We start from the raw sequence: 18,865 nt of genomic DNA, 5'->3' as shown, positions 1-18,865 counted from the left end.
CAGAAAGCTGGCCAGCGGTCAATTATCACAACGACTCTTCTGGCTAGCTTCTAGCACTATACTGTAAACTACCAGAGGATGGGTAAGATTCCTTTTACACCTATAGTTCAGCCTCATCAGTTGTGCAAGAGGCTGTTTTGATTCTCAGGCTGTACTAACAGTCAGTTCATATCTGTGCTTGTAGGGCTGTATATTTGAATATTTGTTTAATAGCTACTAATCACTAGCATGGCGCCTCTGTTAGAAGCCTTTTTGCAAACAAAGCAGTTTCTTTATACGCTCAATCAACTTGCATATTATGAAAATCAGAATTTCCAGTTTACAAGCAATTTTGCGTCATAGGATTTACATATAGGGGAATTTATACTTCAAATGAATCTACCAATAGTAACTACTGATGGAGCTATTGAATGGTCCTTTTGTGCCAATGGTTGGCTTTTGTTCACATGACTCACTGTCTCTCAAGCGTAAAACTAGCAATAAATTGGCTTAACTAGCTTGTCTGAACGCGCTGCTACTTACAAAGATAAGCTGGAACCTTTGCAGTTACAATACATTGTTGGAAGAGTGTAGGAAATAAAGGTCTACTTCAGCACTGCTGGCTAGTGGCTGATTCACTTCATATGGAAGTGAATTGATTGTTTCTTGTCTGAAACAATGGCAGCTCGATATACAAAAGATTATGAGGAGCTGGCAAGGACAGTCTACGTGGGAAATGTGTCGAGAGAGGTACATTTAGCTAACACTAATTTGTGCAGCATTTATCAACTATCACAGGTGACCAACAGGCTTTTCATGTTTATCAGATTAAACAAATTTGTACTCTAGGTTTTAAGATATCAGAGCTCAAAGTGACAGCACTACAATGATGATGAAATAGACGCGTAAGGATAATTGACATGGTTTTATTGAATGCATGAAGTATATTTGTGAAAATACTTCGTCGAATGAGGTTGCATAAAAATGTAAACAGAAGCCATCGTGTTCAGCTACGTTCTATTTGAACCGTTTTGGAAAGGGATTCCAATCTACAGCCATATTTCGTGATGGCTGCGATTAACTGTTCATTTTTTAGCTTTTAAGAGCTTGTAATCACATTTTCACATATTTTGCACCTACAACACAGCAAACATATTTTGCACCTACAACACAGCAAAGTACGACATGGTGAATCTTTTGATACCAAATAACTGTAATGTAAATTTTGCTGCAATTCAACCTTTAAGGTGTAAAGAATGAACTAGTACCTCTTTGAATAAAACAAAAAGCAAAATGCTGTATTCTTCATAGTTGTTCCTCTTGGTAATCCACAGTGACGCATGACAAATATTTAGCTTCATACCAGACCACAAAACATGAACGATGTGATTAGAATTATACTAGTTTTGCAGTATTAAATAGATTATTTGCTGAGGTTCCACTGTAAAGCCAATTTAAAACGTGCAAACTTGAAAATAATGTTTGCAGTTTTTTAGGCTCCCTGGGAAGAAACTCTTCAGTCATTATTTGAACAGTTTGGCACTGTAACTGACACACAATACATTCAAACAAGAACCGACAGCAGGTAAATACAGTTCAATCATATTATTATTATTATTATCATATAGGCCATTGTCTTAATGTTCAAGTTTACTCTGTTGTAGATTTGCTTTTGTCACCTTTTCATCAGCGGCATCTGCTCGAAGAGCATTTCAAGCTGCTAAATCAAAGCGTGGGATTTACTATCATGGCCGCAGATTGTATGTTTCTCCAAAGAAACCAAATAGAATAAAAGAAAGAATAAAAGAAGGGTAAGGTTGTTGGCACTCACCAACAGTAGGGCTACTAAACTGAGTTGATACGCAGTGGGATTATTAATTTGCATTTTAGCCAATTTTGCAAAAGCATCCACAAATTTCTATGAGCGCAGAACTTGTGAAGTTATTTTTAGAGCGTTTCATGCTTCTGTCTAACACATGCAGCATAAGTAAGGTAAGACAGGAATAAATCATCGCAAGCATTACCGTTCCAACCTAGTTTTAATAGCCAGAAATTTAAAGAAACACTGCTTTTTTACTACTCTCACAAAAAAGGGTAGGTTTCTGCGCCCACATACAGTATGGCTACTAGATCAAGTTGATACACAGTGATATTAAAAGTATACAGTTGACATTTTAGCCAAAGTGACAGAAATAGTTGTAACTTTCTTAAAGTGCAGAATTTACAAGATTATTTTTCAATAATTTGTATGCATCTATTTAAAACATTTAGCTTAAATAACTTGGTTATAGAACATTGCAAGTGTTGTGGAGAATGCCAGCCAATACCGAGCTTGGCGGAAGATCCAGTCGATCAGCCCGGTAAAGCACCCCAAACCATTCTAGATCAGATACTAGATCAGGATGCTATAGGAAATGCTGGGTACTGGCAGTAATGTTCCAAATACAGGGCAGGGTGAAAAGAGTGATTTCCCACTTTAGCAAAACTGTTGAGAGAAGCTACTGTGTCATGTGAGACAGATTTGCCGGTGGTGGTCAAAACCATCAAATGCTTCCGGCCCTACCTACACAGTTGGTAGTGTCTGCTTTGAATTGACCATGCTTTACTTCAATGGCTGCTCAGAAGGAAGAAGCCATTCAACCAGGTCGCTCACTAACTGAAAAACCTGGCAGAGTTTAGCTACACCCGGGAGTGCTGGGCCTGGCTACGCCACAACAGCGTCGATCATCTGAGCTGGCAGACCTGTGAGGACTGCTAGCAATGCAATCTCATCGAGCTGAGAGATGATGGACCAATTAGGAAAAAAGCTAGCAAAGGAGTAATAGTCTCGATTAGGCACACATGAAGGAAGCTCAGAAGTTGTGTCAAGAGTCACTAGGACCACATACAAAATAGTCAGCCACGGGTCAATCTGCTGTTTTCAAAGTAGCAGCCCAAGGGTTGACCCCATGGACCATGAGACTTTTTGATGTAATTTGGGCAAAAATTTGAGGTGTCATAAATAAGTAACTGCCACAGGTTCAAGCAACAAGCAGAGGATGAGTGGTCACTATGCACGAAGCAGTCTCTGAAAAAAAGTTGACCTGAAAAAGTTAGAGCTGAAGGGAAAGGAGGTCTAGGAACTACAAGAAATCTGGCAATTTATTAGGGCAGGGTAAATAGAGTGTTAGAAGTCGGTACTTCTTCCCATGACTACCTCAGCTCATGTGTTGTTTGCACACCATCTGTCCGAAAAACCGTCGCATGGCAAACATGCTCCTTGGCGCACTTTGGTGTGGGCAAGACAACCAGTTGCCTCCGCCTGATTTGGTACTGGTCAGGTATGACGCAGGCCATAAGGAGACTGGCTAAGAAATGCAGAACATAGTAATATTAAAATAGTTTGAGGAAGGCGGACGCTGTATGCTTTTGGTAGAAGATGTTAGGAGAGTTGGTAGACCCCCTGCCAATGACACCAAAAGACAATAAATAGATCAAGATGCTGACCAGCAACGTCGCCTAGTGGCAGAATGCCCAAGCTTTCTGAGAAGCCACTGCACTCATGGTGGGCGGTCTTTGGGATAAACAAATTTGTTGTTTTGTGGGCTTGCTAGTACAGATCCATACAGACCAGGGCACTGAGTTCAAAAGTCAGCTAATGTTTGAACCGCGTCCACTGTGGCCTGCGTAAAGGTTGCACACGCATAGATTGCATAGATTAAGGGCGAGGATTGGCTGATGCCCTATCATGCCTGTCCCGAAGAGCTGAGACAAGCTCCTGCTACTAGAGAACCAAAACCTGGCAAAACGCAAAAGAGCAAGTCAGCCCAAAGGGAGCTAGTACTCTAGCTGGAAAAAGATGGAGATGCTCTTTCCAAGGTCAGATGTCCAAAACCCTTCAGCCCATCAGCCTAGCCAACCCACTAGACCTACTTGAGTTCACACTACTATAAATTTATGAGAACTGTGATTGGATGGAGAAACTAGAACCGCAGCTGCAGCAGGCACGGCAGTCACAGTCTGTATCGCCAACTTGCATTCGGCGGTACAAGAGCTAATCCATGATCCTGCTGGCCCCCCAACCGACTCAAGAAAAGCCATATATTCGAAGAAAACATATATGTCTCCATGTGTCGTTGCACGTGAGTACGCGAGTCAAATGACTAAGTTATGCAGCACAAATGGAGACACAAATGTGACTGATGCAGAAACATTAGTGATGTGTGCTATGGAAACACGGTGTAATGGAGTATGTTTCTGTGAGCATGAGGCTGCAGCCCCTTTCAACGGTACATATGAAGCCATGTGCCATTTTCTGACTCTAACTCGCTGTCTCCGCAAGAGTCAGCCAGTGCAGTTGGTCAAGGAGGACAGGCACAAATTTACACAAATGTAAAAAAATCCAATGACTGTAACAGACCCTGTTGCAGTTATTGGATTTTTCTCTTTAAAAATGTTTTATTTTTAATAGAGTAGCTTGATTGATGTATGTGTCAATATAGCAAGAATGAAAATTTTACACTGAAACCATGCTTTGAAGTGAGTACAGTAAAATTTAACTCAAATATGATAGTGTTTTGGTAAATGCTTTCATTTGAAACCTTGAATCAATGGGCATATCTATGCTTCAATAGCGGTAATTCTAGTAATCCATGTTTTCTATCAAACTGTTTAATCGGTTACACACTTAGGGACAGAGAATCGTCCAGCCTAGTTTTGAATATTAAGTTTTAGGAGAATAAAAGAGCACACACTGGTGAGTATATAGGATGCTGAGAATAAAAATATATTTTGTAAAGTATGTTAAAAGGCTGGCAAATTATTTTTTTGTAGAAATAGTTATCAACGGATTATCAATACCGGTTATCAACAGTGACATGCTAATTGAAACCGCACTGTCTTTTGCAACAGATATAATAGGTTACAAAAGTTATAAAAAGATTATCAAATGACTAAACTATTTTGAAGGTTTCTATTATTTATCTTATAGAATTATTCAATTTTGGTTTTGCAGGTTTGATGCATCATCATGGCATTCTTTTTCTCACGTTCTAGCGTACACACATGTAGAAAATAATTTTTTGTTGTACTATTTCTAAGTAATACAGATAACAACTTAAAATATAAAATGTTGTTTTTAGAGATGTGGAAGAAGCATGTCAAGGGCCATCTCTGATAGAAAAGTTAGATCAGTTCTGTATGCTGCAAATCTTTGACTACCTCACTTTAGATGAACGAATAACGTGTGAAAAAGGTAGGTACGGTAGACGCTCTTAAAATGTATACATCCTATAACGTAAATTTCAGATAACTCAAAAGGTTTATGTGAAGTTTTTGCTTCCTACTACATAAAAAATTCCATATAACGTAAAGCGTCAAGTAGGGCTAGTCTTCAAAACCGATTTGAATGTTAGTTTATTCCGCCGCACTTGCGGAAGAAAACGCGCCGCGTGTTTAGCGTTAAATAATTTTTGTTTAATATCGTAATATAGTAATAGTTGATCGTGATAGATCATTAAATGTGTCGATAAAAAGGCAAATAGGATAGCTGTGCAATTGTTCATAAATACAAAATCGATCGATTGATGCAGGTGTTACAGCGTTGGTCTACCAGCTTTGAGTTGGAGTATCATCGAAAATTATCTTAATCACAACCTTGACTGCCTGGATAGTGATAGATGACGAAAAAGCAGAACTGCATTTTATAATAAAAATATTTTGTTGTTTTGCCTTATTGTAGGCGTACAAAGTATTTGTTATTAGCTGTGCTTTGCAGAATAAACTTTGTTGTTTAGAAAAATAAGCAAGTCATTGTAAATGAAGGTCGAAAATGTGCCGTCCTTATCAACATGTTGTAAATTTACCGCAATCATGGTCTATAAAACCAGTGAGATTGATCATGAAAATGAGAAAAGTTGTCGATGCAAACCAATAATTCTGTAGTTACAGTACAGCCCACAAACTAAAAGAGTTAAGTAAAGTTTTTTGTTTTCTGCATGGCCAAAGGGGTAAGTTTGGAAAGATTTTGGAATGGATTAGGCAATTTACATGTATTTTACTGTTCTTTTACCGTAAATTCCCTAAAACGTAAACGATCCTGGAACGGAATATTTACGTTATAGGAGCGTCTATTGTATAAGAATGAGATGTGTAGCTGCATAGGCAAGTACTGAGTTTACCAACTAAACATTGTCGTCTCTTTTAGATCAGCAAACATATTGTATTCTAGCACTAACAGTAAATTGCTCACAAAAGCTATATTTAGCTCTTTTTTAACACAATGAGCAGTCATACCCACCAAAATTGATGACAAGCCTGTGTCCAATCAATTGGGATATTTAGCTGCACTTTTGAATACAGATGTTAAATACTTAATGCACTAAAGTTACTGTAAGTAACTATAGTTACTAAGGTTAATAAATTATTTTGTTACTAGTTTTAATATGTATAGTACACTATATGAATTGTTGACAATTTTTCCAGGAGGTGGTTTGCATTAGATAATTGTTAAGGGTTTCATAACTTTCTATGACATTTTCACTTTGCGATGCTAATCCTGGAATAAGTTAAACTCATATGACGCTTTACTGTGTTGGCAGTATTCATTTTTAGATTTTCTAGACTAGCGAGTAACATATACAGTAAGTGTTCTTACAACGTAAATAATCCCTCCCAGAACGCTTAAGTTATAGAGATTTTATGTTATAAGAACAGTAAAATACATGTAACCTGCCCAATTCAGTCCAAGATCTTTTCAAACTCACCCCTTTGACCATATAAAAAGGAAAAACTAGATGTGACTTTTTTAATCGATGGATTGTACCGTAACAGCAGTATTATTGGTTTGTATCAACAACTTTTCTCCTTTTGCAGATCAATCTTATCGGTTTTATAGACCATGACAGCGGTAAATTTTACAATAAGTTGATGGGGAGCACTCATATTTGATGCTCATTTACAATGAACTGCTCACTTTTTTCTAAACAGCAAAATCTATTCTGCAAAGTAAAACTAATAAGAAATATTTCATACGTTTGCAATATTACAAAACAGCAAAATATTTTTGTCCATTGTCAATCCAAACCCAGGATTCAAGGCTTGCGTAAAAAAGCACTTTTGATGAGACTCTAACTCGTCACATTCACATGCTGTAACACCTGCACCAATCAATCGCCATTGTAATTATGGACAGTTGCGCAGCTATCCTATTCTCTGTGTCGTCAACACATTATCCATCTATCATGACGAACTAGAATATCATGAAGTTTGATATTTAATTCATGTAATAGAAAGCAACAACTTTAAATCAATTTTTTGCATTACCTAGAATTTATGTTATAGGAGGTACACATTACAGGAGCGTCTACTGTAGTAGATATTATAAACAGTGAGAATAAGCAGTGACGACTTCTGCGCCAATGCCAAACGTTAGAGTTATCCTTACCATAGCTTACATTTTATTTACGAGATTAGTGTAACCATTTTCTATATTTAGTATGTCAGAGGTGGGAGGAGCTAAGTCTTCAAACATGGAGTACCTTGACTCAGTTGTCATTTGACTCATTTCATCAAGGCTTAAGCCCTACAACAAAGATGAAGTATCTACAAAGAACAACAAGTGCTTTAAAAAGTTTGCACATCGGGAAATTCTGGAATAATGTGAAACTTCTTGAGTTGCTAGGTAAGTTTTTTAAATTTGTATGTATGTAATATTGATTACTTATTGTGTAGTATGTTGCATAGATTTTTTTTCTATTTGCATTTGAATAATTACACAAGTTTACAAAATTGAATTGTTGTTTCTCTTATGTTTCTTTCAATTTCATTGTTTCTACTTAGAATATATCTCTGTTTCCTGCTTTCACAGATGTTATGTTTTAGATTTAGTTCCACCCAGCGTCACAGAGTTTACATTTCCTGGGAGTTCACTATTATGCCCCGAAGTTCTTGCAAAATCTGCATTAAAACTACCAATGCTAAAGGTTAGTTATTCTTAAACGCTAAAAGAGAAACAGAAGTCTATTGTTTATTGCTCTTTATGTAGAGACTTTGTCTTTTTTTATTAATTCTAAATAGATTAAGCTGGTTTCAGAAGCTAAGCTTAAGACAAGTTGCTTTTAATTGTTTTGTACAATGGAAGGTATCCGCAATGATATTGATGTTCCAGTACACTTAAAATCTAGTGAACTCTAATGTAGAGTTTCATCTATCAATAAGCTTTAATTAAATACTAGACCATACTTAGTTCATTATCAACTTTAACCAGTAATCATCTTACAAAAAGTTAATTCTAGTATAGCTAAAAGTACAGTATCATTGATTATAGTGACTGGTTGAACTTATATTGGTTCCTAAACCATAAGTTTTATCATTATTTATTCAGTCCAAAACATCTTGTTTGTTCTAACTCAAACTTGGATGTCATGTCAATGAAAAAATCACAATCACTGGTTAGATCGAATGTTTGTTATCTAACCGGTTTATTAGTCAGGAAATGTGATGATCAAATTAAACAAGCTGAAGATTTTCCTACTGTAGACCAGGCAAGTTTGTTCTAAAACTCACTCTTAATGTCCCGTGTGTAGTTCCATGCTGCTGTCTGTTGTTTTACTCATAGTTAATTGTAGGCTTACAACTGATTTTATATTTTGTGGATATCATCTCCTTAACAGGTTGCTGTGGTAGCTCTCAACAGAACCTACAAATCATTCCATTTGATTAATCATTTCCCTCAATTTTTATCCTGTAGAATGATTGCATGAAGCTATTTATGAAACCACCGCAGAAAGTGTAGTTGAGTGATGCATCATGGTTATTACTTGTGTTGCTCCTTAAATAATGGCTGCTTTGTTTTTAAGACGTGATTTGCAAGTAGTGATCAAGCTGTTGACAAGTTGTGTCACTGTTTGTCATTGTTTCTATAAATGAATTGAAGACTTTTGATATGAAAATGACTCTTGGAAAGGTTGTAGAACAAATGCTTTGCTTGTCTGATGACCAACACAAAAAGTCTTTAAGATACTGTCACTGCAAGTATTGACGAAGTATTGGTCAGCAAAATACATGAGAATCAGTCTTACAGCCAAATGCAGTATTCAACCGTTCAAAATCTTTTTCGTTAATCAAATTTTAAAAGGCTGCAAATCATATCTATAATTTTCCTATATAGAGCTAGTATATTACCTTTTACATTGTAATGTAGACATAAGTTTTTAGTGTAAATCAAGAAACAAAATCAGATGAAAATTGTCCAAATAGCGTTAATTATTCACATTCACTATTATTTTAAACTTTAGATAAAGATTACCTTTTATCAATACAACACTTGGTACAATAATACCTTAACATACATATAATACCTTAACATACATATAATACCTTAACATACATATAATACCTTAACATACATATAACACTGTTATACAGTTATACTATAATATTAATGATGATTCGAATTTAATTTTGTATCTTCAGACTGTCACAATCAACGATGATTTCATGTCTACGAGGACTGAAAATGATTGGTATGTAATTATTTTAATATTTACTTCAAATCTTTTCATACATTCTTTTTCATTATTATTCAACTTTTTTGCTAGAATGTCTGCATGTGGCAATATATTTCAGTGCCGTGCAAGCATTTAGGCTAATATTAAAATTTACTGCTAATCTAGATTGGTTAAAGATAATGAATGGAGATTGTTTGCTTAGTACAAAGTATTTTAAAGCAAACTGCCGATTCCCTTTACTCTCCACAAAGCAGTCAAACAACCACACCGAGTGTTAAGCGCTAATGAGATATATATTTACTAACTAGATATATAAGTTTACATGCATGACCGGCAATAAACCACATTCAAAGCATGCAAAGAGGGTGCGAATACCACTCGGTCAAAGCAATCGTATTTTTTCCTTTTATATTTTTTTGCTTTCGTTTCAGGGTTCGCCCCTTTTCCTTTTGTTCTACGCTCCATTTCTCTTTGATTGTTTTTTTCGGTTTCTTTCTTGGTTTCTTCTCAATAGCCCAAGTGTTCCAACGGTAGCTGGGCATTTCTCGGTATTTGAAGACTCAGCCCTTTGATTGTGGTGACCAGGGGCCTATTGCTGCAGCCCTGATCACAGCGCTTTTCTGTAACACGCTTTCCTCGAGTGGAGGCTAAGGGGGCTGTACACTCTGAGCTAGGCGGGGTGAGCAGGTGTGATCAGAACCGCTGCTGCCGGGCACCAAACTTCAATCTGGCTACTTCAGTCTCTGTAAACACTTGGTCTGCTCCTCGTCGGCCCCAGGCTATGACATGTTGGCTTATTTGCAGTGCCATGCACTGCGACTGCTTGCTGTCCTTGAGCAGCTGCCTGCCCCCTACTTCTTGCCATTCATATAAATCCTCGTCGGCTGGGTAACACCTACACCACCCACTTCCTGATCGGGAGTCATGCCTGTCCTTTCAGGCTCCATGGAGCCATGCTGCTTGGCAGCCTGCAAGAGGCCCTCGATCAATGCTCTTCCATTCTCTAGTCAGTAACAAACTGGGTCGCTGACTCTCCATGGGACAGTCGGCCATGGTCAGTGTTGGGTAGCAGGGCAACATCTCCAAGTCAAAAGGCTGCCCTTTGACATGCAGAAGGGATTGGCAGCTAGCCCAGTCAATCAGGTCTACTGCGCTGCCGCACTCAGAAATTTGGTGGGTTTTCCTGTGAGCCATCACAAGGTTTCCCAATACATGCTGATAGTGGCAGGAGCAGACATACATGACAAAGCATTGCACTATGGGCTGTCTGCTAACATATGCTGTCTCCAGGTACCCCTGGTAACACATCGTTCTTTTTGCACTGTCTCGTTTTTATCCATTTAAACCGCAGCTAGCTTAATTTTGAGCATCCACAGAGGTGGCTTTGTAGAGGTTGGCGACTGAATGGGCTCAGTCTCAGTAACACAGAAGACCTAAACCTGCTCGGTGACCAAATCAGCTCTCTCTACATCCTTCATCTAATCGAGTCATACATGAACGTCTTCCACCTAGTCAATTCAACATTTCTAACAGTGCCTTGGCAGGTGGACTTTCTAGCATCTTTTTCAACAGCATGGTGTATGCTGGAATCTTCTGTTGTATCATAGCTAGAGTGTCAACCAGGTGTGTCTCAACTCGAGCCTATCTGTTGATAACAGACTGGCCATGGAAACAGCCTAATCATAGCACTTCTACGAGTTACCATGGAGCTCTGCTGTACTCGTGAAGGTAGCCGGGCTCGTGCTCTGCCACACGAGTGCAGCGTTTTTTTCCGAGTCTAGCGGACTTGCGAGCAACTCCTCTTCTTTGGTAGAGTTCAATGTCTTCAACATCTCAGCCAGGGAGTGAAAATCCTTTTCCGAGCTTGCCATAGTGAACTTGGCAAAAGTTTGAGTTGTTTTATTTGCACGAGCAAAGCTGTGCGTGACCAGCACCTCTGACGGTGCAGAAAAGAAAGTTGTTTTGTCATCAATTTTTTCAGCACCCCTGCTTAATTGGACTTTAGCGGCACTATGCATGTTGTGCTCCTGATTGGCTCTTACCATGGTTAACCACTCCCACACCCTATAATGGTCAGGTGGCCGAGTGTTACGAGCTAGCCAAGGTAGTACCTAATGACCCCAAGTGCCTTTCTCTCTGGGCTAGGAAACCAGACTGGTGCTGGGCTCGCGAGCGTACTTGGCTTTTCTGCAAGTTCTCTTTCTTGCTGTTCCAGTCACTTGTCTAATTTTTGAGTTCTTTGAAGCTCCTACAGCTGGCCTTCTAGCTCTTTTCTGTAAGCCGCAATAGTGTAAACTTCTAGCCTTTGCCTTGCTAGCTCTAACTCGGCTTTTTCCTCTTGTATTCTAACCTTTTCCTTTTTTCATGTTTGACCCTCTTCTGGCCTCGATAGCAACCAGTGCCTGTCCAAGCTTTTCTGAACAGACATTGAACGGCTTCAGCCTGCTTTCATTTTCCACCGAAGACTAGCCCGTTGTTTTATTAGACGCGTATGGTTTGACAAAACTGTTTTCACTTGGAAAGGCCCTATAAAATTTGGTTTAGGGTGACTGTAGTTTAGGGTTGTTCCCTTGCCTTGTTTTATTTAAAAGCCAAACCTAGTCTCTCGGTGCATATAGACAAGGCTCATATCAATCATTTTTCTAGATGAACCTCTTCTCCTCTCGAAAAGTCACGGTGCTTCCGCTAGCCTTTTTAACGTCTCCACTACATATTCATAAAAAGGCTTAGTCTTTGGTTTAAGATTGAACTGAACTACAGCTGGTCAGAGAGTAGTATATTTTGTCCAAGCATCAGCAGGTTGGCTGTGTGTGGCATTTCACGATATGCTCAAATCAGCTGAGGAAGCAACCGGTTCCCCTCTTGATCTCTTTTCAGCAGTAGAGGCTTGCAGGGAGTTGCCCATCTAGCGATTGTTTCACTCAACTACACTGTTGGCTTGAGGGTAATTTGGTGTAGTGTGAGTCTTCACCAGTCAAAGCTGACACTGCTTGGCCATCACTTGATTCTCAAAATGTGCAAGCTGGTGAGTGTGGATCTGCTCTGATAAACCTATGTAGAAAAAACATCCGCTTGTCCGAAACAATCATCATCACTAAAACTGGGGCCTCCAGAAGGGCTGTGGCATCCTGTCACCCCAAAAAATGATCCGTTATCACAAGAATCCACTTATTCTCTCTTTGAGTTTTTGGCATTTGTACAGTCAAGTCCACAGCCACCTTTTGCTAGGAGCGCCCAACATAGTCTATGCCTGCCATTAGCCTTTTTGTTGCCACAATGCTTTATCACCTGACAGACCTTGCAGCTCTTGATCAGTCTTTTTCGCAATGCCTGTCATACCTGGCCAGTACTAAATCAGTTGCCACCGGCTGATCATCCTACCAACCCAGAGTAAGCAAAGATGTGAGTATGCCAGACGGCTGTCTTTCTGGATGGGCATACCAAGAACAGTCATGGCCGGCCATGGGAAAAAGTTTGGACCTCCAGTACCCTGCTGGATCATAGCCAAAGGAATGGCCCAATTTTATGCAGCTGGCAGAGTTCTTGGCCTCTTAGCTCCAGCTGTTCCCGAGTCAGCTTTTTAGCCTGCTCAATGGCGTAGTACATGGTGGCCACTTGTCCTTGACCTATGACTTGCATCTAGACCAGCTTCTTTTTGGGGATGGCTTGAGTCTTCACCTGCACTATGCTGCAGATTCTAGAAAGGCTTCGGTCAACCCGGGGCCAGCTCTACTGGCTGCCATAGTAGCAAACGAGTCTATTTGACCGACCGTTTTGCCTGCAGTCCTGGCGACCTCTGACATGTTGTGTGGAAATTTTTTGAGTCCTTCCGAGAAGTGCTGGCTTTTCATAGTGAGTTCTCTGAATCAGTTTTTCATCTCTTGACTCGATGACTTCGCATTTGGTTATTTGTTTAGAGAGCTTTTGTCAACAACACAGCAACTGCAGAAAAACGTGATTGGTTCGTAGGAGAAACTGCGTACCAAAAAGGTGTGGCTGGAAATGTTTTACAGCCCTTATCATGAAGTGCAGCTCCCTCAAAGACACACAGTTGTTTCTCTCTGCTGGGGTCATTGCCTTACTAAAATAGGCTATCATGCCCTGAGCTTTTCATCTTACCTGAGATAGCGCCAATCTCACTCCGCAGCCACTGAAACCTGTGTCCAGGATGTACGACTGATTCGGGTCTGGGTACCCTCAACACTGGGGCCAAGGAAAAGCGCTCCTTCAGCTTGCTAAAAGCTATTTGTTTGTCCTTGCCCACATCCATTCTTCTTTCTTGCTCCTGAGTCAATTCAGAAACCTGAATATACTGACGAAGTTGGGTATGTGCTGTCGGTAGTACCCTACCATTCCTAAGAAGCCCTGGAGCCCCCTGGGGTCTGCCATTGATGAACTACCTGGGTTTTCTCCAGGTCTGTAGCTATTCTTTTGGCACTTACCACATGAACTAGATACCAGACTTGCAATTGGAAGAGCTTGCACTTGAATGACTTCAACTGCAGGCCAACTTTTTTAGTTGGTGAAAAACCTCTAACTCACACAAGGTGTTGAAATCGGAAGGTGGCTATAATATTATCCAAGTGATTTAGCGGCATCTTTCAGTGTGAACTAGGGCTGGGCCGTTATGGAGTTATCTGATCTTTCTGAACCAAAGGACTTTCGGTATCCTGGAAATCTCCCCATTTTCAGCATTGCTACTTTATCCGTTGGCGGTTCTGCATTTTGGTACTTATCCATTTTTTACCTTCGGTATAAGGTTTTTTCGGCAGTTTATTAGCTGCTAAAGTTATAGAGATTCCATACCAAGGAGAAATTTCATAGAAGATTTGATCTCAGACCCTGCTGTTTGTCAGTCCGACGCCTTATCCACTAGACTAACAGAGATTGTATTGCTGTCGTGCCAATATAAGTCGTTATATCAGAGCAAATATCTAATGACTTTGCTTTTGCTTTGCATAACGTTACGAGAAGCTGTTCACTCAAATTATTAAACGTACTGGCTAATAGAGCACTAATAGCGAGCTAAATCAATGCGCCATTGTGATTTACCATTCTCATTTCTCATTCCAAGTCTTGTTTAATATTTTGCTATGCCACCATTTTACCAACAGAAGCAAAGATGTTTCTTTGAAACAAGAAAACCTTATACCGACCTTCAATACCAATAATACCGACCATCTCATACCGGAATAGGATACCGAAACCCGCAAAAACCGAGGATACCAATACTGACGATACCGATCAAAAACCATATGGTTATCTTCTCCAACACCCAACTCCATACCGGCCCAACTCTGGTGTAAACCACATACACATGTTTCATCAACTTCAAGAAGGTGGCTGAAGCTGAGATAAGTCCAAAAGGCAAGAGTTTCCATTTCAAGAGACCGGAACATGTGAAAAATACTGACTTTTCTTGAGTGTCTATGCCTAGTGGTACCTGCCAGTAGCCACTTATCAGGTTCAGTGTGCTAAAGTACAGGCTGTATGACAGTGCGTTGAGGTTATAATTGATCTAGAGAAGGTGGTAGGTGTCCTGCTCAATGACCACATTCAGCTGTCGATAACTTATGCAGGAATGCTACTTTCCATCTTTCTTCCAGACAAGGACCACCAGACAGCTTCACACGCCACCAGCAGGTTTTATGAGCCCTCTGACTAATAGCTCCTGAACCTAACGCTCAGCCTCTGTTTTCTTGTCAAAGTCCAGCCAGTGTGGTGGTTGGCAGATGGGACAGGTTCCTTTCTCCAGAGGAATGGAACGCATCACCTCGCCGAGGTCTAGCCCATTTTCCCAGCTCCGGTGCTGAATGTGCTTTAGCAGCGTGTCAGCAGTCATGCCAGTTGTTTAGGCTGGTTGTATACAGTTACAAAAGGCCGCTGCATACAGATCTACTAGGTGGGCTGTCACCCTCTTTTTAGAATGTTTACATCCGGAGATGGGAGTCTCCCAAATCAGAGAGGGATGGTTCGTCATCTAATCAGTGATCCTTTATCTCCGTATACATGCCCATGGTAGGGCAGACTCTGAGGTTGAGGCTCCTTTGTTCGTCAGATTGGTCACAATGCTTTCCTTTAACCCAGGCAAGTTCAAGCTTATGACCAGCGGCAGCCCATCCAGATATCCCTCAATCACTCCTATGGGCAAAAGTTCTTGGTTGTCTCCCTGCACCAAACGGCCTTCTCAAATCTGGCTTGCACCACCAGGTCGGGTACCACCTAGACCTTACTGAGCAGCAACCGTCAAATTTATCCTTACAGGTCGACGGGTGACTATTTACAGATATCATGAGCTGCTAGAACTCTATGGCACACTGGTAGGCCACTAGGAAAGGCATTTCTATCATAACTTCCTTTCTAATCTGGCTCACCACAAAGACGTCCTCAGTCTTTACATCCTGGACCTGCATGGTTAGCAATATGATTTTGTAAAAGGACAACCTGGTCCTATCTGCCATGGGCCCATGGCTGTCATTTTTTTCCCACAAATCTTTCCCGGCCATAAGAAGCTGGGCAAACACATGCTTGCTTGGCAAGTTTGTGGTACACCCGGTGTCAGGCAAAAACTGAACAAGTTGCCCTCCAGCTTCACGGGAAGAAAGTACCTAATGTAGGGGGTCAGCTGAGTGCTTTTGTCAGGGTGGGCTCATGCCACTGCCACTAAGCCAAGCATGTCTATCTTAATTAAGTAATCCTGTGACCGCCGAGGTGGTTTTCTGGAATGCCTTCGAAGCATTTAAGGAAGATTTTTGACGGCGGACTAGGCTGTCGTCTGCTTTATTGCCCTTGGGGCATAGTCTGGAGCTAACACTTTTTGAGCAGGCTACTGAAATGCAGCATCAGTCAAGTTAGGTGATGGCAACCATTTTGGTTAGGCCACAGAGGTGGGTTTCCGACGTTGTACCAGCTGGTTCCTTTTCTGCTGATCTTGGGCATGCTTCTGGCTAGGCAGTTTGGTGCAGCCGACTGAGCATGCCAACATCTCGAGCCCGTTTTCATGATATTGGGGTCTAAATTTTTTAAGCCCTGATAATATTTTTAGAAAGCTACATCAGGAGTTTCTCCTATTGTCAGCCTGGCAGGAGCGGACTTCTTCTTCTTCTTTGGCTCCCAGTTTTGGCACCACCGCTTCCGCGCTGGAGCCACCCCTGGTTGGATCTTCTCAGTTGGGGCCTGGTTGGGCCAGGCGGTTATGACGGGCTTCTGAAACGGGCTTGACTGATTGCCTTTTGCCAGGAGAATACGGTCTTGGGCCTTAAGTGCAACCAGTAGTGGGGCATTACTGTTACGACCCCTTGCCATTTCGCCAGCAACAACAGAGCACTCCATTCAGGTTCATAGCAATAGGCCTCCAAGTCACAGCGCTCTCCCATAACACTATGATAGCCTGACACTTATAAATGTGGTGAACAAAACTATTTTTGTTGTTGAAAAGCAGAAAAATTGTGCACTGACAATTTGATTGTTAGTTAAGTTTATATCAAGGACAAAAAATGAAATCATTTCAATGGGCAACACAATATTTGATATGTCGTTATTTGATATTATAAAATTGTATTTTTTCTCTTCAAATGCACTTACGGAGAGATTTATTTTACTAACTGCTATACAAATATGTGTTGGCAACCCTCTGCATATCTATTTTAACAACACCAGTTTTACTTGGTGCTTGCTAGCTAAATCAATAAAATCAAGTTAAAAAGTAAAATTTTAAAAGCTTAACATTAGTTTACGGCTTTTTCAAAACAATGCATTTTTAATAAAGGAATGTTACCAGTTTAAAAGCTGTTAAAGTTTGTTAGTTTAGCAATAAAATTCTTAAACAAATAAATATCACTTGAGAGGATTTGATATTATCAAGTTGAAATTCATGGTCACCTGTTCAATACTTGTCACTATCTTTAACTTTAAAAACAAAATTAAAGCAAATACCTGCAAAAACTTTACAGCGCAGCACATTTGATATTTCACTTGTGCCACTAACACAATGAATGTTTTTTTTATGTTTGTACATGCATTAAAGCCAAGCTTTGTATCGTAATGAAGATTGGCCTAATTTAAAACAACTTGACTACATGCATGTACTTGCTAGATGTTTCCTTTACTAAATGTGGGTCTAGATCAGTTTTAAATATTTTAATAGACAGTGTCTGGGTAGTAATAAAAAAAATTGTCTTTTGTTGCTGCACAAATCTTACTGCATAAATTATACTCCATAATATAAGGAAGCACAAAACGCGAGGTAAATAAGTTGTTTTATGCTGTCAGGTTGCCTAAGCTTCTGGAAAGCTTTCCTCAAATCAACCAAGTTGCACTTAGCAGCTCACCAAGAAAGCGTCGAAGGATGTTGCCAAATGCCATGACTCTGGAGAAGGTTGCTTTGTCTCATGCCTCCCGTGGGTCTGTAAGTCACAAAAAAGAGAACATAGTTGCAAGTATAGCTATGTAGCTCGTGAACTTTTTTCTCTGCTGCTTTTATGATAAATTTGCAGTTCTATACCCATTTTTTACATATACAAAATTGTGCAATATTTCAGTAACTAACAAATTAGAGATGGAGGGTACATGGATTTCATCAAATTTTAAAATATTAAAGATCAATCATTATTAAAATGCTGTTTACCAGATGGTTTGGAGATCCAAGCAGAATTCCAGTATGCACTGAAATGCAGAGCTGGACTCTGTCACGGGAAGACCAATGGACTCAGCAGGCAAACATTTGAGAACCTCCAGAAGTGCAAGCTCATTGAGCTCAAAAACAAAGGGCTTGTCAGAGAGAGCCAGAGCTCATTGGGAAATTTTGAGGGAGCCCGTTCACCGTACCAGGAGTCGCCAAAACCATGCTTGAGGTGGTCAGTCGCATGGCCCGTTTGCTGCTACTGCATCCGGGGTAACCAGGCCACGACTGATCAAATTCACTATGGGACTCTGTGGCATAGTTCGAATGAAGACTCAAGAAAACAACAATAAACAGCTGGCTGAGATACAAGCCATAGGCTGGGATTGGTAACCATTATATAATACACCATCAACTGGTCCGACCAGCTGACATGAGACCAGTTAAAACTAGGAGGCTAAGTGTTTCAACAGCTGCTCCGAATCAGGCCATTCTTTAAGCTATGACTGGACAGGGTGTTGGAGTCTTGGAATTCCACAAGGAACAAGTAGATCTTGGTACTCACAAACCATTTCACAAGATGGAAGGGTGTTCTAGCCTTTCTAGAGGCCATAGCTCCATTGGTTGCTAGTGCACTGAACAAACGAGTGTTTTGCTACATAGACCTGCCGAAGCAGGTCTACACCAGCTAGGGGTCACAGTTCGAAATTCAACTCATGATCGAGCTGTGCTAGCTCTGGCAAGGGGAAGAGACTCACACAACGCCCTACCACCCTCA

At 40.3% G+C, this 18,865-nt stretch overlaps 1 protein-coding gene across 1 annotated transcript in view; it reads left to right on the top strand.

The window, feature by feature from the left end:
* Positions 1-556: 556 nt before the first annotated feature.
* LOC137391591 (uncharacterized) overlaps positions 557-18,865 on the top strand; it is a 46,007-nt gene continuing 27,698 nt past the window's right edge. The window contains exons 1-8 of the mRNA XM_068078106.1: positions 557-729; positions 1,476-1,564; positions 1,644-1,790; positions 5,100-5,212; positions 7,454-7,639; positions 7,840-7,940; positions 9,433-9,482; positions 17,739-17,874. Of these exons, the coding sequence (XP_067934207.1) occupies positions 658-729; positions 1,476-1,564; positions 1,644-1,790; positions 5,100-5,212; positions 7,454-7,639; positions 7,840-7,940; positions 9,433-9,482; positions 17,739-17,874 (894 nt within the window). The 5' untranslated portion in view covers positions 557-657. The remainder of the gene's footprint in view (positions 730-1,475; positions 1,565-1,643; positions 1,791-5,099; positions 5,213-7,453; positions 7,640-7,839; positions 7,941-9,432; positions 9,483-17,738; positions 17,875-18,865) is intronic.

The sequence above is a fragment of the Watersipora subatra genome, chromosome 3 (genome assembly GCF_963576615.1).
Source record: "Watersipora subatra chromosome 3, tzWatSuba1.1, whole genome shotgun sequence".
NCBI lineage: Eukaryota > Metazoa > Bryozoa > Gymnolaemata > Cheilostomatida > Watersiporidae > Watersipora > Watersipora subatra.
This window is presented reverse-complemented; position numbering and strand designations above follow the sequence as displayed.